This window comes from Leptopilina boulardi, unplaced genomic scaffold (assembly GCF_019393585.1).
Source record: "Leptopilina boulardi isolate dan_hultmark-lab unplaced genomic scaffold, ZJU_Lbou_2.1 LbouV2_262, whole genome shotgun sequence".
NCBI classification, from domain to species: domain Eukaryota; kingdom Metazoa; phylum Arthropoda; class Insecta; order Hymenoptera; family Figitidae; genus Leptopilina; species Leptopilina boulardi.
This window is the reverse complement of record NW_026137821.1, coordinates 659391-684946: the sequence shown is the minus strand read 5'-3', so window position 1 is coordinate 684946 and position 25556 is coordinate 659391. Positions and strand designations below refer to the sequence as shown.

Here is a 25556-nt window from a genome sequence, read left to right as displayed (position 1 = left end):
TAAAAATACTCATTTTATTATATTATCTATCATAATTAAATAAAAACAATAAAAAAAATTATCCGTTGGTGAAAAAAATGCTTGGACGTTGTTGAATCTTGCATATTTCTAACAATTTCTATTGATTTTTACTGCAAGAGTGAAACAAAATATGTTTAGCTAGTGTTTTATGTATGAAGAGGGGTAGTTACCTCTGTATATAGGGATAGTAGGTTTTAGACATTGCTCAATGTTGCAAATTTTTACTTATTTTTGCCTCTTTTACATTCGAATATGGAAAAAACGTGATCAAACTCTAACATATTCAAAAAGTCTTCTAAATAAAAAAGAGACATGGGATAGTTTACCCCCGTCAAGGGGTAAGATTGCAAAGGCATTGCATAATTTTACAAATTTCAGGTTATTTCTGTTATTATGAAATAAAATTAAGGAATACACGACGTCGCGTCATTTAATGCACTTTAAAAATTTACATATTTATATAATGGCTGAATCCATTTCAAAACGTACAGGCCGACCACCTTCAGGTTGTAGATTTTTCTGTCGATGAAATATGTTATTCTACATGAAAAATAAAGAGACACGTATTTTTTTATTTTTCATAAAAATTATGTTTAACGAAGTTATGGTCATTTGAAGTTTGAGTGGTAAAACTCGAAAGAACAATGAAAAAAAATTGTTTCGCCTGTAATTTTTTTTCTAATGAATGCAATCAAATTATTTTTCTTGGATCTTGTAGGGGGTATATTCCTCTTTAAAGTCCCATTTGAAATTTGAAACAAGATTTAAAATTAACAAAACAGGAGATGATTTTCTAAAAATCATTAAAGTCAACTTTCTCAAAAACCCCACTTTTTTTTCCCTCAAATTTTTACCATAAATTCTTACCAATATGAAGAACCAATCCTAGGAGTTTCAAGCGGGCTAAACAATCCTGGTAGTAAGGAGAAATTTTTTTCGAAATATTTTTTTTTACGAAATTTGAAATGGCTGACGTGCAGTTTCAACAACAAATGAACTAACTGAAGAGAGTCATTTTATAACCAACAATAATGTATGTATAGAAAATAACCATAAAATCACTTTTTTCAAACAGGTTCTAAACATCAAAAAATTTATAATTTGACATTTTAAGTATCGTTAAAACCAATGATAATAAATATATAATTAATAAAAAGGTGAAAAAAGAAAAAATATTTTTTATAAATATTGTGATTCTTTCAGTAATATACTCTTGAAATATTTTCCAATTCAAATTATCATTCAAAATTTTTTTAAAAAACTTAAAGTTTTAATTTTTAATTTGGAAATTAATATTTGCAAATTTCATTTTAAAATAAATTGATTAAGTAAAAATTCAAGATAGTTTATTTTATAATAATTCAAATATTAAAAAAATATTTTTTCAAATTATAAAAAGGAAAATGAAACTAAAACTCACTCAAATTAAATCCTGAAACGCTGCAAATTATTATTACATGAAATAAAATACATAAATACTTAGATTAGATTGGAGTGTTCTATTTGTCAAATTACATTTACTCCAACCAATAATTGTTGGTTATAAAATGACTCTCTTCAGTTAGTTCATTTGTTGTTGAAACTGCACGTCAGCCATTTCAAATTTCGTAAAAAAAAATATTTCGAAAAAAATTTCTCCTTACTACCAGGATTGTTTAGCCCGCTTGAAACTCCTAGGATTGGTTCTTCATATTGGTAAGAATTTATGGTAAAAATTTGAGGGAAAAAAAAGTGGGGTTTTTGAGAAAGTTGACTTTAATGATTTTTAGAAAATCATCTCCTGTTTTGTTAATTTTAAATCTTGTTTCAAATTTCAAATGGGACTTTAAAGAGGAATATACCCCCTACAAGATCCAAGAAAAATAATTTGATTGCATTCATTAGAAAAAAAATTACAGGCGAAACAATTTTTTTTCATTGTTCTTTCGAGTTTTACCACTCAAACTTCAAATGACCATAACTTCGTTAAACATAATTTTTATGAAAAATAAAAAAATACGTGTCTCTTTATTTTTCATGTAGAATAACATATTTCATCGACAGAAAAATCTACAACCTGAAGGTGGTCGGCCTGTACGTTTTGAAATGGATTCAGCCTAATGAGGAGGTAGTTACCCCCTTAGATATTTTTTTCATGGAAATTCTAAAAACATGTCAACTTTATTTTTGAATCTCCTTTAAAGAATTTAAGTTTTTGCTTATATTTAGTTACATTGTACATTTTTAAACTGAAAAGTTGTTTAAAAAAAGTTGCACCACCATATCACCCTAATAACGCCACCCCCTATCGAGTCTGACTTATTTCTGGGAGTATTTTTGAGAACCCTACAATATACAATTGAAAAAAGAAAAAAATTCTTATTGGATTGCTTAAAAATCGCAAAAAACTATTTTTGGGGGTTAATTTTAGAGGCTGTTTTCACCCTTTAAATATGCGATAAGGCACTTATAAAATAATGCGTGTCGACTATCTTTCAAAGAACTACAACATATCACAAGATGAGCGAAATCGGTGAGATACACCTGGGTAGTGTTCCTTATCAAAAGTGTCACTATGCCACAAAAGGTTAAGGGGTTACGTGGGTCAAACAAAAAAATCAAATTTTTTTTTGCTTTTATTTTATAGTATAACATGTCAGTAATATTTTCCCAACGTTTTATGATAATTTGAGTAAAACTCTAGGAAAGAGAGAGAAATTTCGAAAACGCTTTTTACTTCGACCTGCATCTAATGCTATTGATTTTTAATTACTTATTCCGCCTTTTTGCATCAGTCATTTTTAATTTTGGAAAACTGACACCAGATTTGTAATCAGCGACCCTAAAAACTCCAGAATAATCTCAAAAACTAATGCACCGATTTTTCTAAAATTTGGCACACTTCTACACAGTATTGACTAGTGAATTAGTTTTTTTTATTTTTGATGAAGCAGTTATTAGATATCGTGACTACCGTAAAATCATTTATTTTGGAAGAGGTCTCAAAGAACCTGTTACCAGGGGCTTAATTTCTAATATTTATCAACAGAAATTTTATGACTTACTTATTTTATAGTGTATTTTAAGGTTACTAAGTGCTCAAATAAAATAATTTATTTATTACATGAAAAAAATTATAAGAAGACTTACATTTTTATGATAATAATGTACAAGAAAATATTTTAATGTGATAAATTACTAGAATTTAAAGAAAAAATCAAATCACCGTGAGTTATTAATTTTTTTATAATGATGCAAAAATTTGTTATTATAAAAAAAGGTTATAAAATTTTTTAATTTTGAAAAACGGTTAAAAGTGTTTTTTGGTTCGTTGTGAGCTGCAGATCTCTTTTTGACATTTAGAAAAAACAGGGGGCGACACTGATTGCTAAACTGGGAACAATATTTTTCTTTATTGATTTAAAAAAAAAAAAATTTCTTAAAAATGAAAAATAAGAAATAAAAGAAAATACAAACCTCTATTAGGAAGAAAAGTTTATATAACATTTTCTTTAATTTAGAAAATGTTCTTTATAACGTTTAATTTATATAAAAAGTCTTTTTTTGACAGTACTCTTGAAGTATTTCTCAGTTCGTTTAGCTAGTCGAATTAAAAAATTTTTCTAATGTCTGGTTTATTTAATTAACTTTGTATTCACAGCACTTTTTGTATTAAAATTGGCTCTCAGACAATTTTTTTGTAACTTTGCATTTTTGTAGCTTTTTGACCTCCTGAACAAAAATGTATATGACAAAACTCAAAATAATGATCAGTTTTTGAGTAACAGCGGTCCAAAATTAAAAAATAATTAAATAATGTGTATTAAATCTTATTTCTTTTGGCCAAAAATATCCATTTTCTCTTTAGAGGGATGAGACAATTATTATTTTTCATTTCAAGCGAAATGGATCAATCTTTAAAAAATTCATCCGCCATATTGCATCCGCCATTTTGTATTTTTAGTAACTAACATTAGATTCTTAATCAGCGACCCCAAAAACCCCCGAGTAAAGAGTTTCAAGAAAATGTGATGCATTTTTCAAAAAGTCGTCCGCCATATTAGATCCGCCATTTTTAATTTTTAAAAACTGACACCGGATTTGAAATCAGCGACCCCAAAAACTCCCGAGTAACCAGTTTCAAGCCGGTTTAATTTAATTTTTTCAACTTTGGACCCCTGTATCTCAAAAACTGATCATTATTTTGAGTTTTGTCATATACATTTTTGTTCAGGAGGTCAAAAGCTACAAAAGTCCAAAATTACAAAAAAATTGGCTAAGAGCCAATTTTAATACAAAAAGTGCGGGGTCCTTTCAATTGTTTCCTAAAGAACTTTGACCCTGATCGCGCTGGGTGAAGTCATTTTAGTCATTTGACTAAAATTATATTAACAATTTTTTATTTATTTGTCCCTTTTTATACAATTTTGCTTTTCAATTTAAAATGAAGACTGTTTTGTCGAGAAAAGATATTGAAATTTACAAACTTTTTAAAAGACAATTTTTATCGTTAAAAATTGTTTTTATTTGATTATAATTTTTTAAATATATATATTTATATAATATCAAACATATAAAAAAAAGTTTATAACAATAAACATATAGTAAATAATAAAACTTATGACTTTAATTACTATTTAAATTTTATTTTGTTTAAATATTCTTTGAAAATTCAAAAAAGTTTCTAATAATAAGAAATTTTAATTTTTCACGATTTAGAATATAAATTTTTACAAATTGCTTAAAAAAATATGTCTAAAAATTCTGGAATAAGAAATAAAAATGATGATTTTTTCTAAAACTACGTTAAAATGTAAAAAAATTCCCCGACACTTTGAAATTTTCTATAATGAAAAAAATCCTAATAAAAGAAAAAACTGCTATACAAAAGATGATTGCTGTAAAAATTCGCTAAAATTTTGAAATTTGAATTTGATGTATTTTAAGAGAACTTAATTAAAAAACCAAGAAAACAAAATATTATCAAACAGATAAAGAATACATATTGTAAATCTGGTTGAAAATATCATGAATAATTTGTATGTAATTTTTATTATTTGAAATTCTAACTGCTTGTTTAAAGTTTTAAAACATAATAAATGAAACAATGAATTATTGGATAAAATGTTAATAAACTTTTAATAGTCGCAAAGATTTTGGTTGATAATTGTAAGAGGAAGGACTTAAGACTAGGGCTGAAATCAGAGCGTACACTTAACAGTTTTGTAGGATCGTTAAACAAAACTCTGCTTTGTGTTTCGTTGTCTCAACTCCTAAGAATACTCAACGATGTGGCACTTAGAGAATAATTTGCACTTAGTGACAGCGTTGCAGAAGGGCGAGAGTGTATTCCCCAAACTCATTATCTTGGAGCGACGCAAACATTAATATTGAGACTAGGACATTAAACAAACATATGGCTTTTTGTTTACATTAGAAAAAAGTTCAGCTTTCAGCAGCAACTGATGTTTCTACTGAGGTTTTCATTTCCTCTAGGCATTTAGAATCAGCCGTGATGTCAGTGATCTTTTCTTCATTCGCAGTTTCTTCCTTCTTCTCATTTTCAATAGCCTTTATAGTTCCATCTGGTGTTTGCTCCTTCTGTCGTTTTTCTATTTCAGCTTTGAAGTTTTCAATATCTTGCTGACTAATTTGCACAAAAAGAATACCGTTGATAACATTGAGCATATCAAGCACTGAACCCATACTTGGTGGTTGGATTTGGATTGGAGGCAGACTGACACCGGACTTCCCAGTATAAATTTCATTCATTTTCTTTTGTAAAACAACAGCCTGTTGAGTTAAATGTCTCAAGCAATCACTGCTCTCTTTGGTTTTTTCGTGTTCCTCGCCTAATTGCTGTTTATAAATGGCGTACGTCTCCTTTTCATTGTTGAGAGCTGCACGAAAGTCTCCCATACAGGATTGCGTGCGTGCTACCAGGTGATAAGACACAGCAACCTTCAATGAACGAGACCCATGATAGCGAAGATTTAGAGATAAAGCGTGCTCTAAAAATCGAAGGGAAAGTTCGTACTCTCCAACGGCGTGCAGGATCAGTGAAATATTACTCTAGAAAATAAAAATTTATTCTTCTTTATTCTTCACATATTCAAGAAAGATCAATCATAAAAGTTGTAAATCAAATTTAAACTGCTTCTATAAAAGATATTATATATTTTACTGTAATACATTTGTGACGCGCTCTTAAGAAAGGGACCTAAGAAGCAAAAAATAAAATTGAGACAAATTAGTTATAAAAATTTTTAATTTTTAAAAAATATCTGCTTTATGCAAATTATTTATAAATTTAGAATTTTGTCAAAATTTGAAGTTAAAATGGTTAAAAAAAATTGAGACACTTGTAACAGGAATCTTTATTGTGACTCTCTAGAAAATTTTAATTATTAATAGATCTTTCAGGGGACGTTCAATATTCGTTTCGTCCCTGGAATGTTGTCATAGGCGCATGTGTCTCCCCTACTGAAAATTCTCATGTAGGATCTTATATCGAATCTTACATAAATTCATATATTAAAATCCACATAAAATCCTATGTGTCATGTAAGAAACTATATAAGATCTTATGAAAAATCATATAGGAAATTGAGACATGATTTGAAGTGGGATTCGATGTAAATTTTTATAAACGTATTCTTGAGTAATAAATTATGTAAATTCCTATGTGAAATCCTACAATTTTTTCTGGTCCCATTTTTTCCTTCAATTTCTTATGTCAATTTCCTTCGTGTTTTATCATTAAAAAACATACTAAAATTCATTGCTCAATCCTTAACCAGAAATTTTCCTATATCAAATCATAGATCAAATCTTTTTTCGATTCTTGAATAAAAAATTATTACAAAAAATCTGCCATGAAATCATATTAAAAATCCTCACGTGGGATCATATATATGATTGATTTGAACATAAGAAATCATATAGGATTTCATGTAGATTCTGAAATACCTATATCTAAGATTTCATATAGAATTATATAAAGGAAACAATATAGGATTTTATATAGGAATTTTCAGTTGGCAGACGGCAATTTATAAAAATTAAAAATTATTTAATTAAAAATCAAATAATATTACTGCAATTCATCTGAAAAGAAAAATAATTGTGCTTTGCAATACACCTTCTGAGTTAGAGTCTCAGCTTTTATAGTATTCAAGACTGATCTCAACTGTGAGAAAAAAAATTATCACCATCTGGCAGCGTAAGAGTGGAACTATGATGATCTACATCTATGTATATTGGAATTTCCCATATAATTTCCTACATAATTTCTCATATAATTTCCGACTTGGTATCTTAGATGGACAAATAAAACAGTGAAATCCACACATGACATCCCACTTAAATTTCTATATGATTAATTCTTACATGAGATTAAATTAAATTATAACTTAATTAATAAATATTTTATAATAACAAATAAAGACTATCGACCTTCTATCGACTGACAAAACTTAAGAAAATTAACTATCTTGAACCCAGCCGCGAGTGGTGTGAAGTAAATTTTAATACATTTTAATTTTAACATTCAGTTAAAAAAATTTTTAGTTACTGGGTGACTCAAAAAAATTGTATCAGTTTCACAGATTTAGGTTAGCACAATTGTTTCGCTGGTAAAATTCAAAGATAGAAATTTTATTTTGAGTACCTTTTGAAGCGGAAAGTATGAAGTTAAAAATTATGCATTCAAATTAAATTTATTCAAATAAGAAAAATGTGTAATCAAATAATTTTTTGTAAATTATTATTATTATTATTATTTTTTTATTTTATAAAATAAATCGAAAAAATCGCCTTTTATTAAAGTAAGTCGGAAAAATTAGTACAATAAAGAGATCTGTATTTGCTACTTAGGTCCCTTTCTTCAGAGCACGTCACATTTTTATTTTACCTTTTAGTACACATAATCAATTCGTTAAAAAGCTATTATTAATTTAAAAATCAAATTATTCTGGAATAAAAGTAAGAGATAAGGATTCTCAAATAATATTTAATGGAAAATTCGTATTTGTGCGAAATTTAGAATTCAACTTTTTGCTTAAGGGGTTACATCACTTTGAAAGCATGAAAAATAAGAGTTTTTCAAGAATTTCTTTGAAGAAAGAAAAATTTTTTTAATAAAATTAAAAACATAACATTATTATGCTACAATTAAACTACAAAAAAAATTTAGAAAAAAATTTTTTTTAATTGCTTGTTTGACAGGTGATTTAGCGGAGCGTTGCAAAAATCGATGGTCATGCGGTAGCCGAGTTTTTGCCAAAATGGCTTCAAATTAAATAAAAAATATGTATTTTGGATTAAAATTCCGTTACTTAATGTTGTCCAGAAATTGTAAATATTTTTAAAAACGGCTACGTATTTCTTTAGATTTTAGGCTACAGAAACTAATGCTTTTTGGTTTTTTATATTAGAACAAATCTGGACTGATTTATTTGGGACACCTCAAGACCATCGATTTTTGCAGCGCTCCGCTAAATCACCTGTTTAACAGGCAATTAAAAAAAAATTAAAATTTTTTTTCGTAGTTTAATTGTAGCATAATAACGTTATGTATTTTAATTTTATTAAAAAAATTTCCTTTCTTTAAAACAAATTCTTAAAAAACTAGTATTTTTTCATGCGGTCAAAGTGATATAACCCTTTAAAATGGAGTTTTTTATAAGAATATTTTACAAAATGTTTCCTTTAAGTTTTCTTAATAATTTAGTTGATTCTTCCCATTATGCTTAAAATTACTTCATATATTTTATGTAAAACTATAATTACATCAGAAATAAATAAAAAATTTATAACTTACATCGAGCAATGCCACTTCAGGATGATCTTCACCGCAAATCAAAAGTGCAAGATATCGTGCTCGGTACAATAATCTTAGAGATGCTGAGACATGGCCATTGGCAAATGAATACAAGGCCAAATGAATCTGCACAAAAGAAGAAAACATTTTTAAAATTCCATTTATTAAATCCGATTAAATCTTAAACTTAAAATATTCAAGTATTGATAAATTGTCATAATTTCTGATACGTTACAAAAATATTTGACCCAGGATAAAAATCGTAATGCATTGTCAGAAAGCAGAAAAAAATATGAAAAGCCGTGAAATCGCCCGCACAAAAAGATGAATCCAAAAGGAGTTCGAAATAATCTGTATGCAAGAAATTCGAATTTAGTCCAGTAAGAATATTAGACCGAAATCATCTAGAATAATTCGGAATTTGGATGTTTAAAGTTCTCAATCAGTTAGAAACAATACAGTCAGATCAAAAATTGTATTTAGAAACATGTATATGGGGGTGTCCATGCCATTCCAATATAGCGTTGACTTATTTCTTTGATTTGGCTTAAATTTTGTTACTGTTTTCTAAAATTGAACAATTTTTTTTAATACACATAACTTTCTTAAACATGCATCAGTTTAAAAAATCCAATATGACAGACATACAAAATTTATCAGATTCGTTTGAAACTCGTTACTTGGAGGTTATCGGGGTCGCTGATTACGAATCCGATGTTAGTTTTTCAAAATTCCTCTAAAACTTCTTACTCAGAGTTTTCTAATTCGTTGCTTACAACTCAAAAGTCGGTTTTAAAAAATTAAAAAAGTATCCAATATGTCAGATAAATATATTAAAAATTAGTTTGTAATATTTTTCATTTCGCAATGACAAACACGTACAAACCAAATTGATAATCGAAGCACAGATTTTCAATGGAAAGTCCCGATCAAATAACTCGACCGACGCTGGGACGATCGCTTTAATGGTAGTCAGGTAGCAGTGAGCCGCCCAGAGGCTCTCACTGCTACTTGACTGGTAATAGAGCGTTCTTCCGAGCGTTGGTCGATATATTTGATCGGAACCCTCAATTGCTTTCATTCCTGATTCCGCAAAAATCCTCGAGTTTTCAACGGATCAGGTAAATTTTTCAAAATTTGTCGGCCATATTGGATCCGCTATTTTGAATTTTCAAAAACGAATTTCAGATTCATGATCAGCGATTCCGAAAACCTCCGAGTAACTAGTTTCAAGTCAATCCGATCAATTTGTAAATTTTAAAACTAGAAAATAGTAGGTTGGTTTCTGAAAGACTTAGCATGACGCAAAGGGTTAAGGTTAACCCATTAACGCCAGAATGCATTGAATTTTTGGTCTGAATTCAAACTCTGATATTTTTATGTATTAGAGTGTATTCTATCTAAATATGATGTCAAAAAATGACTAAAAAATTGTTTTACAATGTTTTTTGCATACCCATGTAAAAAGATTCCCTGGAAAGTGCCCCCTGTAAATTCCTGTGGAAATTCCATAGAATTTCTATCAAGATTCTACGGAATATCCATGGAATTCCCAGTTAAAAATTTTGCTGAATACAACTGCGTGACACAAAAAGGTTTATGTAAATTCGCAAATTTACATATTTTGCGAATTTTAACATAGGCAACTTGAAATTTTAACGCTGAATCCTTGCAGAAGGTTTACTAGGACGTCTAATCAACATTTAATATTTTTCAAAGTTTCTTTAAAATCCCGTGAAACATGAATTTTTTGGAGGAGTTGAGTTCGAGACTCTTTAATTTTAGATACGCAGCATGTTTTCTTCTGGGGACCTTTTAATTAAAAAAAATTTCTTTGACATTTCAAGTTATTTATGTTAAAATTCTCAAAATATGTAAATTTACGAATTCATATAAACTTTTTTGTGTCACGCAGTTGTATTCAGCAAAATTTTTAACTGGAAATTCCATGGATATGCCGTAGAATCTTGATAGAAATTCTATGGAATTTCCACAGGAATTTACAGGGGGCACTTTCCAGAGAATCTTTTTACACGGGATATAATTAAAAAATTGCACGATGTTTTCATAACTTTTTTTTAAAAATCCCTGAATTTCGATAGCAAAAAAATTTTTCATTCATGGTTCGATATATAATTTTCTCATAAATTTGATTTGAAAATGTTTCTTTGGGGTCTCTGATTACGACTCCGATATATGTTAATTTTTCCCATTCAAATATCATTATGTTATGTATGTGATTTTTTGTAATTTAAAAATAAATTTTATTTGTCATCAAATTTTTTTTTATTTATCAACATCTCTAATTTCAGAAAATCATTGCAATTAATAATAATTGTCATTATTATTTGTTAATAATTAATATTTATTGATTAAATTTTATTTTTCTTAGGAAAACACGAGGGGGAATTTACTAGTTAAAAACGTGTACACTTGACTACCGGTATTACACCTCATATTACCCTTATTACTAAGTATTACACGTTATTACAGAGTATTACACATTATTACAGAGATATTACAGAGTTTTTTGCGTTATTACAGCACTGTAATAACGCATTATTACACGTTACTACATAAGTATTACAGGAAGAGTGTACACTTGACTACCTGAGTAAATTCCCCCTCGGGAAAACATTTGGATTGAAAAAATATTATGTACAAATTTTATATAAATAAAGTCTCTCATTTGTTTAAAAGCCAAACTAGTCGTAAATTTTATGAAAATTATCCTATTAAATATCTTATTTCAAACCAAAAAAATATAATTCCAGAAACTAAAAAAACCTATAAAAAGAGAAAAAAATTAGGAGCAAGTCAATGAATTGTAATATAAATTAAAATATTAATAAAGAAATTTTATATTTAAAGAAACATTAATTTAAAAGTAAAAAAACTGTAAATTATTATAAATATTCAGTTATATATGTTTTAAATTAATTTTTTAATATAACAATGTTCGTTGAATTTGAATGGAACGGTGTGAAATTTTTCAGTTAACTATAAGTCTTATAATTAACCTTCTTAAGTGAAAAATTTTAAAAATTTATTTCTCCAAAATGAAGCAAAACACCTTTCTGAGATTTTAATAGCAACTAATTAACACCATTAAAAATCTATGTCCCTTTGTTCGACTATTGTATGTGTACGTTGTGTGACGTGCAAATCGTTCGACGTAATTGTCATTCGGATATTCTGAAAATTATATTAAATTTTTATCACGACAAGAGTCGATATTCGATCGACATCAAGTAAGTGATTAATGTTCTTTTTTGATTTTGTTAAATAAATATGAAATTCCTGGAAGTCGCTTGATTAATTTTATATTATTTTTATTAGTGTTCCCAACGCTACCCTCCTTGAGATCTTGTGTTAATTTTATAAATTCGTAAAATTATCTGGCGTCCGCGTATTAATTAATATTATTTAATTTTTTCAAATAGAGCCCCAGCAAATCTGAACACGGTCGCGCTAGGTGAGAAATAATTTTATATATTTGATCATTTATTCTTTTATTTAATTATTTGAATTATATGAAGTCGTAGAATCATCTAGTTTCACATGTATTAAAACTAGATTTTTTAAAAATATGGTCGCAACCACTATTGGACGAAAGTCAGTAGGCTGACCCATATGATATCTTGGATATTTATATAGGAATAAGCAACAAAGGAATCTACTTTATCAATATTCCTGTGTAATTGTTAGGAATGGGAAACTCATTCAATTATTTGATTTTCGAAGATTTCAACTTTCGGTTATTTCGAATTTAGGACGATTCACAATTCTAGCGCGCCAAGATTCGAATAAATAAGAATTCGATGTAATGTGAATTATATAAAAAACGAAAGTCGGAGAATTAACAATTATATCGTGTAACAATTTCGTGTATTGAAAATTAGTTCAATTACATTTTCATTGAAAATTCGTTGAGGTTAAATTACAATTCATACATTTACACTTTAGGTTAAGATGTGAAACGAAATAAATGAAATTCTGCTAAATAATAATTACAACGTATTAAGTTTATGATAAATAAGAAATATGAAACATGCTTTTTAATGTATGATATAAATCGGATAATTTAAGTTTATGAAATATTGTCTGTAATAAAATTATCATTCCATGAATTGACATTTCACTTATTTCTACATTATAGAATTTGATAATTCGATCAGCTGAAAGTTAGGTTAAGTGTTTTTACCCAATTCCCCAGTGAAGATCTAACTCGATACCTGAGTGTGAAACTGTTCTATCTTACAGTGAAGGTAAATAACGTGATATCTCAGTTTTTGGACTAACCCGCTCTCTGCAACTTTTATTGCTCTGATTTTTCGGTAATAATGTTTAATTAAAACATTATTATGAATAAAATACATAAGAATTATGTAAATAATATATTTTACTAGTAATATTAAGCATTATTTCAAGAAATTTTATACAATTAACATTGCAAAAAAGGTTAGACAAAACAATTGAGATAGCACTTTATTTACTTTCATTGTGAGATAGAACAGTTTCACACTCAGGTATCGAACTATCAAAAAAATCAATTCTTCTCTATTCCCAGTACAGATAAGTCAATAGAAAAGAATTCAAACTTCTTATTTTTCTTAATGCGCAAAGTTCTATATTTTCATACTTTTTGGCAGCGAATAGAAAAAAATTAAATGTTTGAAGAGTAAATTTTAAATGTCTATTCCTTTCAATCGCCAGCTTCAAAATTTCCAAAGCGTATTGAAAAGAATAAGAAATATGAAAAGTGATGTATGGTGATATGTGGTTATTTATATAAATTGACTATATGTCAGGCTATTTGGAGCGCATTTAGAGGAATAGAAAATGTGGAGATTAAATGAGGCATTTCTATGTTTTAAAATTAACTGCGTCAAGTTATATGTATAATTTAGAGTACAAATTTTGACCAAGTCAATTAAGAAGAATAGATTTCTTTTCTTCATCGAGGAATTGAATAAAAACATAAATTCACCCATTCAAAAGAATTGGAACTCAGAATTCTTTTCAATTATTCGCTTCTTACCGGGAACGAACCTTAAAATATTGAAAATGTTAAAATATGTAATTTCTTTTAAATTTTCTATTCTGTTTTACGCTGAATTTTTGTTATACTTTGACATAATTTTTTAATTTTTATAGCAAAACTAAAAAAAAATTATGTAAAATATTTTTATGTGTATTTTCACCACAAAAAATAGTCCTATTTTGCTATTTTCAAGATATTAATTAATTAATTAACTAATTAATGTTATTAAAAAATGAAATATTTCACAAATAAAGAACATCTTAATATTTTTTGTGGTGAAAATACACATTTTTAACTTTCAAAAAAATACAAAAATAAAAAAGACCGAACTTAAAAAAAAGTAAAAAAATTTTTGATTTTTAAAAAAAGAGTAAAATTTTAAATTTTTTGAAAATTTTTTTGCACTATTCGAAAGATCAGGAAAAAACCTTTCGAAAACATATAGGTTAAATTTTTTTCATCTTTCTGTTTAAAAGATGAAAAAAAATTTGACCTATATGTTTTCGAAAGGTTTTTTCCTGATCTTTCGAATAGGGCAAAAATATTTCAAACAATTCAAAATTTGACCCTTTTTTTGAAAATCAAAAATTTTTTACTTTTTTTTAAGTTCGGTCTTTTTTATTAAATAATAATAATAATAAATAAAACAGCAACTAAAAACTATCATTTTTCATATAAGAAAATTAAAATCGACAAATGCTGACGTTATAGGAAGAGCATTCACACATGATCCAGAAAATGCAATACGCGATAGATGCCTACGTTTGAATGTTCATAATAAAAAATTAATTGAAAAAAATAATTTCTAGTTTTTGGAAATGAAAGAGCAACTCAAATACCCTTCACCGCTTCAGGACACATATTTTAACTTTAGAGATTGAATTTGCCAAATTGATAAATGCCATTTGCCATTTGTTAAAAACGCGTCCCGCTCTTCTAATTGTAATTAGTAAAGAAAAGATACAGTATGTACACTCTTTATTTCAATATTTAAGTTCCAAAGGCAAAATTTTTTAAAATAATTTAATAGAAAAATCCTGCATTAAATCAATTCAAACTAGTTTAACTGAACCGAAATCAGTTAAAAAAAGTTACGAAAAATTACAACTATTAAAAATGTTGCAAAGAAGAATAAAACTATTAAAACAATTGCGAAAAAAGTAAAACTATTAGAAAAGATGTTAAAATTATAAAACCATTAAAAATGGTGTAAAAAAGAAGTTAAGAAAATTATAAAAACCATTAAAAATGGTGTAAGAATGCATAAAACAAGTTAAAAATTTATTATTCTATGATTGGAGCTAAAGTTAAAAGATTTTAATTCTTTTAAAAAATGAAACTGTTTTGTTGTTAACAAAATGTATAATAATAAAAACATCCCTGGCGGAATAAAATCACTCAACGTCCACTTTGTAAAGTAGACATTGAGTGGACATTGGGTAGAAACTTGGTAATTCGCAAAAATAAATGTTAAAATGATAAAATATGAAAAAATTTAAGTTGCAAAAGGTAAATAAATATCCAGAGACTCAATTCTAGTAATAATTGCGTTAAATAAAGCATTAAATATTAAAATATTAATATAAATTATGCAATGTAACTTGTCATGCTTACATTCCATTGTTTTTTTAAAAAATATTTTCAATAAATTAATGTAAAATGACGTATAACTTTAGACATAATTTCAAAAAATTGTTAAATTCATCAAATTGATGTATTTTTGAGGTTAATTAATTAATAATAATAAAAATTATTTTTAGTCTCAATAGTGTTGTGAAATACTATAGAAATTGTATTACCGACCACATGTGATAATAAAAAGTTCGATTTCACGGTAAGTAAAGTTATAGTTATGCATAAATACTTAGATGTCACTATAGTCACCTTGAATATGCTTCTGCTGGAATATAGATTTTGAATTGAATATGACATGATGATCGTTATTTTAAGTTGATGCCAGGACGCGACTATATATTATAAATGGGGTAAAATTCCTGTAGCGAACTAAGTGAAAAAAAAGTTGATCGGATCGGGCTGTAATTTGCACATAGTTTAGCCCTAGGAATGAGTAATTTAACCACGTATTTATGCATAACTATAACTTTACTTACCGTGAAAGGGAAATTTTTATTATCACATGTGGTCGGTAATTCAGTTTCTATAGTATTTCACAACACTATTGAAATTAAATATAATTTTTATTATTATTAATTAATTAACCTCAAAAATACATCAATTTGATGAATTAAACAATTTTTTGAAATTATGTCTAAAGTTATACGTCATTTTACATTAATTTATTGAAAATATTTTTAAAAAAACCAATGGAATGTAAGCATGACAAGTTACTTTGCACAATTTATATTAATTTTTTAATATTTAATGCTTTATTTAACGCAATTATTACTAGAATTGAGTCTCTGGATATTTATTTACCTTTTGCAACTCAAATTTTTTCATATTTTGTCATTTTAACATTTATTTTTGCGAATTACCAAGTTTCTACCCAATGTCCACTCAATGTCTACTTTACAAAGTGGACGTTGAGTGATTTTATTCCGCCAAGGATTATGATTAAAACTAAAAAAATTGATAATAACCATTAAAAAAGTTGTAAGAATGTTTAACACAACTTTACAAAGTATTATTCCAATATTCAATGTTTTATAATTTTATTTAAAATCATACTCTATTTGCTTGGAAATATAGCCTCAAATACAGCCTCAAATGATTTTTCAAAAAAATTAAATTTCTCAAAGTTATAAACAATTGAAGTTTTTTGTAGTCTTAAGTTAAAAGATAAATATCTTAGAATTAAGTGAACGGATCTTTATAAAAATTGGTATACTTACACAGAAAATGATAGTTTTAGTTGAAAATTTGAAAATTTGAAAATTTTTGATTTTTAATAATTGTTATTGCAAAATTAATTGTTTATTTAAGAAATAAACCATGTTGTCGTTATCGTAAAATGTGGATCAAAAATTTATTGGAAAGGGAATTTCATAAGAATTCGAAAACCGTTTTAAAATTTCGTGGATCGCAATTAGCAAAAAAGTTATCGCGTTTTTTGTGTGGCGCTGCGTGTCTCTAGCGCTAGCACGCAGAATGTATTTTGCTCAAAAAGTATGGAAACTTGAACTCTAGGCCTAATGCGAAAATTAACTTCGAATTTCTAATATGTTACCCCAGAAATCCCATAAGCCGCGATTCTTTTAAATTCACTTATTTGAAGAAAAATGTTGGGCCCAATGTCTAGGATTCTATCTGACGAAATTCGGATAACTGAAACTTCGGTCAAATAAAGTATCGGTGAAATAAAAATTCTTTGTCTTAAAAATTTAGCAAAGTAGAATTTATGTTAAATGACAATTCTATTAAGGGTATGTGGGCAAAGGTCGTTTTTTTGTGATTTGAAACTTTCTCTAAAATAAAAAATGATTTCGGGTTAAAATTTTGGAGCAATGATTTTGTTCAATACAATGAATCTCGCTATTCTGCACATTTACTATAACATAACGCAAAAATAATAAAAATAAAGCAATAAATAGTAAAATAATGTATTTTATCATAGTTTATTCAGTGGCCACTCGAGTAGTAGCGCTGTGCCGGTTCTAAAACAGTTTGACCTTGAACCCCCTTTTGAACCCTCTTGGCCCCCACCACCCCCTAATTTGCATATTAACCCTTTTGTTCACCACCCACCACGCCCTAATTTGCATATTAAGGGGGGCGCCTACTTTATCGGGTCAAAAAAATCGATTTTTTAAAAGTTGTCTTAACTGAAAGTACAACTATCAGAGAATATGCTCTTAAAATATTACGTCAAAATACAAAGTATTTTTCGAGTTACAGCTTGTAGAACGCAATAAAGCGCGTGGCCTGGCGCGCGACTCCACTCGCGGTCTCTAATACTTTTCATAATTTGTTGCGCTTATCTACTATTACACCTACCATTAAAATTACCATTTATCAGTAAAATGTCGCCTTATCCAAGAGCTACCCATAAAAAAATTGTCGTTCATCGAGGCCTGTGACTGCCGTAAGTTTTTAATAAACAGTTTTTCAATCTTTAAACTCGTTTTTCTCAAAACACTGTTTTTGTAGTTTGCGTACATGATAGACAAAAATCTATTCAACCGATTAAGGTCTACCTGGGCTTGTTTTAAAGATAAAAAGTGTCTCTTCTGTATGAACTAAATTTGTTTTTGATAGAGTTAAATTTAGTGCTTTCTTTTAAAGAAAAAATGAGATTTTTTTTGGCGAAAATTAAATTTTTTTTAAAAAAGTCATGTAAAAATGTCAGTTTTTACTTTCTATTGAAATCTTTTAATTCATACAGAAGGCAATAATGTATATTTAAAGAAAAAATTTTGTTTTTTTGTTTTAGATAAGAATTGTGGACCCTAGGTTGTACGCAATGAGAAAATTTCAGCAGCGAGGCGTTATATATATGGCGTTTATTTTATTATTAAATTCTATTTTCATTTAATCAAAAAATTATATTTCAAAGATTTAAATATATAAGAAAACATACACTAAATCTCGCATCGATTTATTTAAATGTGTTTGAGAAAAAAATTCATGAAATATACGCAGTTTTTTAACTTCTAAAGTAGGCGCCCCCCTTAACCCTTTTTGATCACCTCCCACCACCCCTTACCACCACCCTTTCACCGTCTTGGTCACCACTTTGAGTTGATATTACTAGAATTTTCTAGGAGATGGCGCCACCTTCTACGCAATGAATTTAAAATTTCAATTCTATATATACTCATACAGTTACTCATTCTCAATACATAATATATTTTTATAATACATTCCGTCCTTGACATAACCCACCCCGTCCCGCCCTTCACCACAAATTTTATAAAAGAATAGAGATGGTAAATGAAAAGTTGCGTGCGCATGTGAATATAAGTTATATGAAAAAAAATTATTAGACTATAAAATATAAAAAAAAATAATTGTAATATAAAATTGTAAATATTCAAACTGTAAGAAAAATAAATGTATAAATTTATATAAAAAATTGTTTCTTTTCTTATTTTACCTTCATTATTAGTCTTAATACTAAGGGTGTAGGTTAAGCAATAAAAAGGCGTTTTTTAGGATTCCGTACCCGAAGGGGGAACCCTATTAATGAGACTAGTGAAGCAAGGCATGTAACCCCCCTAGCGGCCACACAAATTTATCTAGAGGGCTGAAATTAGGTACACATATGTATTTTGGCGTGTAGATTACAGGAAAAATATAGCAAATCTTATATGAATTGATTATCATAGCGTTGTCAAGGAAAAACCATGAATTTTTACGAAAAATCCCTAAAAATGACTACCTACCCCCCCCCCTGATGGCCACATCTTTTCATATAGAGAGCTCAAATTTGGTACATTTATGTATTTTTACGTGAAAATTACAAGAAAAAATTTAACGAACATGATTTGGATCGATTTACATAGCACACACTATTTGGCCAAGACAGTTCATATTTGGTATACATACGTATTTTTGCGTATAGATTACAGAAAAAATATAGCGAGCACGATTGGAGTTGATGATCATATTGTTTTTATGAAAAACTCATATTTTTAGAAAAAATCATGGATTTTTCGAATAAAAAAAGAAGAAAATTTTATCTTAAGGGATTCAAATTTATACATTTTTATGTATTTTTACGTGTAGATTACAAAAAAAATATAGCGAGAACGATTGGAGTTGATTATCATAGCATTTTCTAGGAAAAACCGATAATTTTCGATAAAAATCATGAATTTTCTTTAAAAAACGAAGAAAATTTTATCTAATGGGCTTCAAACTTATACATATTTACGTATTTTTACGTATAGATTACAAGAAAAATATAGTGAGCATGATTGGACTTGATTATCATAGCGTTTTCAAGGAAAAACTGCTAATTTTCCTTATATGTGACTATGTGTCTAACTATGTGTTTTCATACTCACATTACAGGAAAAATTAAGCAAAATTGGAATTTTTCCACCTGCCTTCATACTTTAACGCCCTTAAATTTTAGGTTTAACGATACGGAACCCTCGGTTTTAATGCGAGTGTAACTCGCTTCGTTCGATTTTTTTATTTTTTAAAAAACTAATAAATTAATTTATTCCGTTACAGTATTTAAAATTTATTATATACCAATAAAAATCAGAGAAGCCAATGATTTAAAAGTTTCAAGCTTCAATATGGGTTTAGAATCTCTTCCATAGTAAGAAGATTGAAAATTCGCATACATATTATAAAGTATAGAATATTGATTTTGATTAAAATTTAGATTTAAGTTTCCATAAGGATATAATTGTGAATTCAAAAAGAGTTTTATATTTGTAATGTCACAGTGATCGAAATAACAGGCAGACTTTTAACGTTTATCTTTTCTTTCTGTTTGGAATCCAACAATCACATATCGAGGCTTCTCTAATTGTGTTGACGATTTTATTTGCCACATGAATCTTGTACTTGACGGAATTAAAGGATATTCAGACATTTCCCACGATCGAAAACTCATAGAAATTAGTGGATCTTTTGCGATAAATGTCAATAATTTGATTTTATATATTATCAGATGGTATAAAACATATGGCACTAACCATTCCACTTTATTAATTTGTATTTTGAACTGTTCATCTGCACCTTCGCCCTTTTGAATAATAGAATTTATATCAGCACGTGCTCTTATTAAAATCAGTTCATGTTTAGCGTTCATAACAATTTTTTTATAATCACAATTGTTAAACGATGAGGATGCATATGGTTGATGACAGTGAATCTCATAATTAGCTATGGATTCATCAAAATTCACTGATGCTGGAATGCTGAGAATCTCCTCCATTTTCCTTATAACAGCGACACAAAATATACAAGAAAAAATGTTTTCTTCTTTCTCTTCCTTAGTTTTGATTTCTGATTCGTAGACCTAACTGCTTCAGGAATTGTCGACTCTGAGGTGTTAACACTTTGCGAGTTGTATTCAAACTGATCTTCGGTGGACATGGTGTTTAAGTTTTATAACTAGTTCCAACTTTTCGATTATAAACAATACCCATTACATTGATTTAATGTGTAAACGGATTGTTATTGTCTCTCCTCTGAAATTAACCAAAATACCGTTCTGATCTACTATACGTAGCTGAATGTTATTTATTGTTCTTACGGCGACTGGAAGGTAAATGATGTGTGCTGGAACTTCTACAATCTTATAGCCCGGTGGAACAGTAGGGAAAAATTCATGTATAGTGTGAACTTTTACCATTTATATACGCTCCAGTGGTAATACTACGTTCAATGCGTAGAGCATTCACTTTCAATATTTATACAGGTAAATCGGAGAAATGTTTTACATTCGGCATTAGTTTGCGAGCAGTGAATCCCAATAAACTACCAATACAATCTTCAGAAGTAAAATCAATCGAAAGATTTGATTTAATATTGCATCCTAATGTACTATTGTTAGAATTTATTGCTAAATAATCGTCATCTGGTATTTGACGTCTCAAATATGCTTCTATATTTTTAATTTCATAACTACCTGTGAAATTTTTTTTACTTTATTCAGTTATAAATATTAAGCATTTCAAGAGAATTACATTAGTTCAGTTTGAGACTTTCATAAATAAACATGTTTCGAAAAGAGCGAGAGACGCTACATCAAATAGCAGCAGCAAGTTATGCTATACGTCGAAAACATCGTATTCTTATAAGTGGCAGAGAGTCAGCTGAAAATATGTTGAAAAAAACCTTTTAACCATTAGTTACTCCATTGGAAAAATTAGTGAATATAACTAAAAAGCCTATAAAGATTGAAAATTTTCAAAACCATGTAAAGAAAGAAGAAGATGAAGACTTTGAATCATCTTTTAAGACTACTATTAGTAAAGATACACCTTTCAACAAATCTATTTATAATGATGATGTAACGTTTTATGATCCTATTTATGAAGAAGAAGACGTGCAAAATTTAACAAAAGAAAATATAATTGATAGATTGCCAAATCAAGAGAATCATAATGTTATTACTAATGAGCAAAATAATAATATACTTAATGATGACTTTCATGAGCAAGGCATGTACGATATTAAAGATGAAAGTAATGTGGTTAATATTGTAGAAGAAGATTCTGATAAATTAACAAAGAAATTTCTACAAATGTTGACAAAAATAGGAAACAATATATAGATACCGTTTACGGAGTACGTAAACTTCCCGACGGTACATATATGATTGGTGATACGCAAATTGATTTTGAAGGTTCTTATATTAACTTAGTTGGGAAGAAAAAATATTCTAAAACGGATAGATTATTGGAACTCATATTCCGACAAAAACCTGATCAAAAGTTAACAAATGATAATGATTTCGTTAACTATAAAGAAATCCTGTGTAGTACGAATGCATATAGAAAGAATTATAGTCCACATAAACCTATTCGTAGTAATAAGTCTTTAAAATATACTAATGTTATTGCAAAACTTTTGCTCAAATCTGGAGATTTTTATTTGAAGAAAAAAACCCAATTACCACAATTTATGATGGTGAAGAAACAATCATATCCTGACTATGTCTATTGGGATGATCCAAACGAGATTGTTGATCGTCTAGTTACTTGTCGCATTACAACAGGCTGGCAATTCAAGTCATAACAATGAAATTATGTCAATAATTGAAGAATTACGGGAAGCTCAAATTATATATTAAGAGTGAATTTGTAAAATTAAGATCATTATTATATTGAATACTGTTCTATTAAGATCATTTTTTTTGTTACAAATCCTTTAACATGAATGATCAATTCTAAAGTTAATAAAGGTTTTAAATATATACTTACAGTTATAGATATATTTTCTAAGTATGCATGGGCTATTCCTGTAAATAGTAAGAGTGGAAAATATGTTTCTGAAGCTATGGAATCTATACTTGTAAATGGACATGTTCCTGAAAAATTGCATACTGATAAAGGGAAAGAATTTTATAATTCTATATTTGAGAGTTTAATGAAATCATATTAAGTTAAACTGTATTCAACTTATAGTAATTTAAAAGCTTCAATTATTGAAAGATTTAAGCGCACATTAAAAAATATGATGTGGCCACTGTTCAATTTACGAGGAAATTACAAATGAAAAGACATTCTTCCAGCTCTTGTGAAAAAGTAGAATAATAATAAATATCGCACTATTAGAATGAAACCTAAGGATGTCTGCAGAGAAGATGAAAAGAGACTGTTGAAACGCATATTCAAACAAAGGAAAATTTTATCCAAGAAAGCACAATTCAAACTTGGTGATAAAGTGCGAGTTATTAGCAAGTATAAGAATGTTTTTGAAAAAGGATACACACCCAACTTGACAACTGAAATATTCACCATCACTCAAGTAAAATCAACGAATCCGGTAACATACAAGCTGAAGGATTATCAAGATCAACCCATCGAAGGCGGTTTCTATGAAAAAGAAATTTCCAAAGTCAAATATTCAAATGTTTATCTTGTCGAGAAAGTTCTCAAAAATCGTCATAATAAAGTCTATATAAAATGGCATGGATTTGATAATTCTCACAATAGTTGGATAAATAAATCAGAAATTTAAAATTTTAGAAAAGTTAAAGTTAACCTTTAGAAAAGTTAAAATTAACTTTTGAAAAAGTTAAAGAAAATTTAAACTGACTTTGAAGTAATGTTAAACAAAAATGTAATAATGTTTGGAATTTATATGGAAGTTATTTTAAAATAAAATTTGTATACAAAATGTAAACTATTTAAAGAATTTCTTTATTTCCTAAATGTTAAACTATATTAAGATTCTATTAAATAAAGTAGACAAAGTTTCAGTGTATATAGAGAAAAATTTTCATTTACTTAAAAACCAATATGTATAGCAGCATCAATAAAATGTTGACCAATATAATAAATAACATCAATAAATATTCATAAATATATATAAAATTACATTTCTCTTTGCTATTTACAATATAATATTTATATTCTATTACAATAAATACTTATATTCTAATTTATAATCTTGATTATCCACACGTAATCTATACATTTTCCTACGCAAATATACAGTTTCCATACTTTTTCCTTATATAATCATAATGGAAATCATACATCAGAGTTTTCGAAATAACTAAAACGCTGAGACCTATACAAATCAGCTTATTCATGTACACCTCAGTCTTCCTGAGTTCCACAGCTATGAAATTTTCACTAAAGATAGTTCCCGTGTGGAAGTTAGGTTTAGCAATTAAAGCTTCTGCCCCGTACCTTCCCTCCCACTTTGTCACGAGTTTCACGTTTACTTGATTACGTACATTCTCCATTCTCTTACCATACACCGCATTGTTCATTAATTTAAACACGTTGTTCTCGAATTCATTACTAGCCTTTGTTCGTTGACTAGTATTGAAATCGGCATAATCTTTCAGGGAAGTTGACTGTTTAAATTGTAAAATGCGGTGGATGTGAACCAATTTAAGCCCATTGGCTAATGCTTGTTTAAGTGCACGATAATGGAGAATGTATTTTCGCTTCAGTTAGAGAGTAGTTAGAAACTTTTCTTGCTTTGACCCTGGTGGTTTCAAGTGTTCGGGACAAAATGGGAAATCATTATGCATATATGTAGTTCAGTAGGATAATCTAAATCAACTTCCAAAATATAACCTATAGTTGCATCATCTGCAACGTTAAAATTAAAGCTATTGTCAAATTTAAAAACCCACTTGAAATCACCATAGGGAAGAGACTGTACCATGTCCCAACCATACAGCGTCTAAATATACAATGTATGAAGTCTCCTCATTGATATTGTGCTCTGTCATATATTGATTATTTGCTTTGGCATAACGATTTGTACATTGACTTATGCCGCCTCTTATACCACGTTTAATAAACATTATCATATCAATGTCAGTGAGAAGTTCTAGTTTTACATTTGTATATTTTAAAATAGCATCCCAAGTAAAACCAGGTGTCGTGTAATAGTGTGCAGGATCGAACTCGTATGCTTTTAAGCATTGTTCACAGAAAATTTTCAAATACATCAGCAAGCAGCAAGATGTCAGTTTTCATATATAAATAAACATAATCACTAAGACTTTTACAATTGAATTCTGGCTATACTTGCTGAGCATGTAAATATTCTCGATCTGATATATTTGAATCATTCAATGTACTATAAAAATGTTCTTTTTGGTGTAACTGAGTTTCTTTGAGTTTTTCCTTAGAGTCGAGATACTCGTAAGGAAAAACTCCTTTTCGGGTTAACAAATAAACTTTATCATCACTATAGGTTGAAAAGTTTGATTTAACAATTTTATATTCATTCAAATAAGATGCTAATTTGTCTAAAGATGATGCAATGAATCTAAATTTAATGAGACTTGCTTCAACATGTTTTGTAAAACTAATATATTTTTCCTTATTAATGGGAAGAACGTCAACTTTACCTTTAAAGTCATTCTCGATTACTTTAATAATAAAATGTGCATCATGAATAATATTCAATCCTCAACGTGTTCGGTAAGTTTATCGTTGCTTCTGAAATAGTGAAGACAACAATCGTAAACAAATAAACTTGTGCTCATTTGTGGACACTTGGTTATTTATAAGACGCGATAAAGATTTTATCCAAACATAGTGGTATGTGTTTGAAATTGAGAAATCTTCTTTTTCT

At 28.2% G+C, this 25556-nt stretch overlaps 1 protein-coding gene across 1 annotated transcript in view; it reads right to left on the bottom strand.

Moving 5' to 3' along the window:
* Positions 1 to 5033: 5033 nt before the first annotated feature.
* Positions 5034 to 25556, bottom strand: part of LOC127281037 (clustered mitochondria protein homolog) — a 154770-nt gene continuing 134247 nt past the window's right edge. Inside the window, exons 16-17 of the mRNA XM_051304520.1 lie at positions 8822 to 8947; positions 5034 to 6072 (exon numbers count right to left, since the gene is read on the bottom strand). Coding sequence (XP_051160477.1) covers positions 5446 to 6072; positions 8822 to 8947 — 753 coding nt within the window. The 3' untranslated portion in view covers positions 5034 to 5445. The remainder of the gene's footprint in view (positions 6073 to 8821; positions 8948 to 25556) is intronic.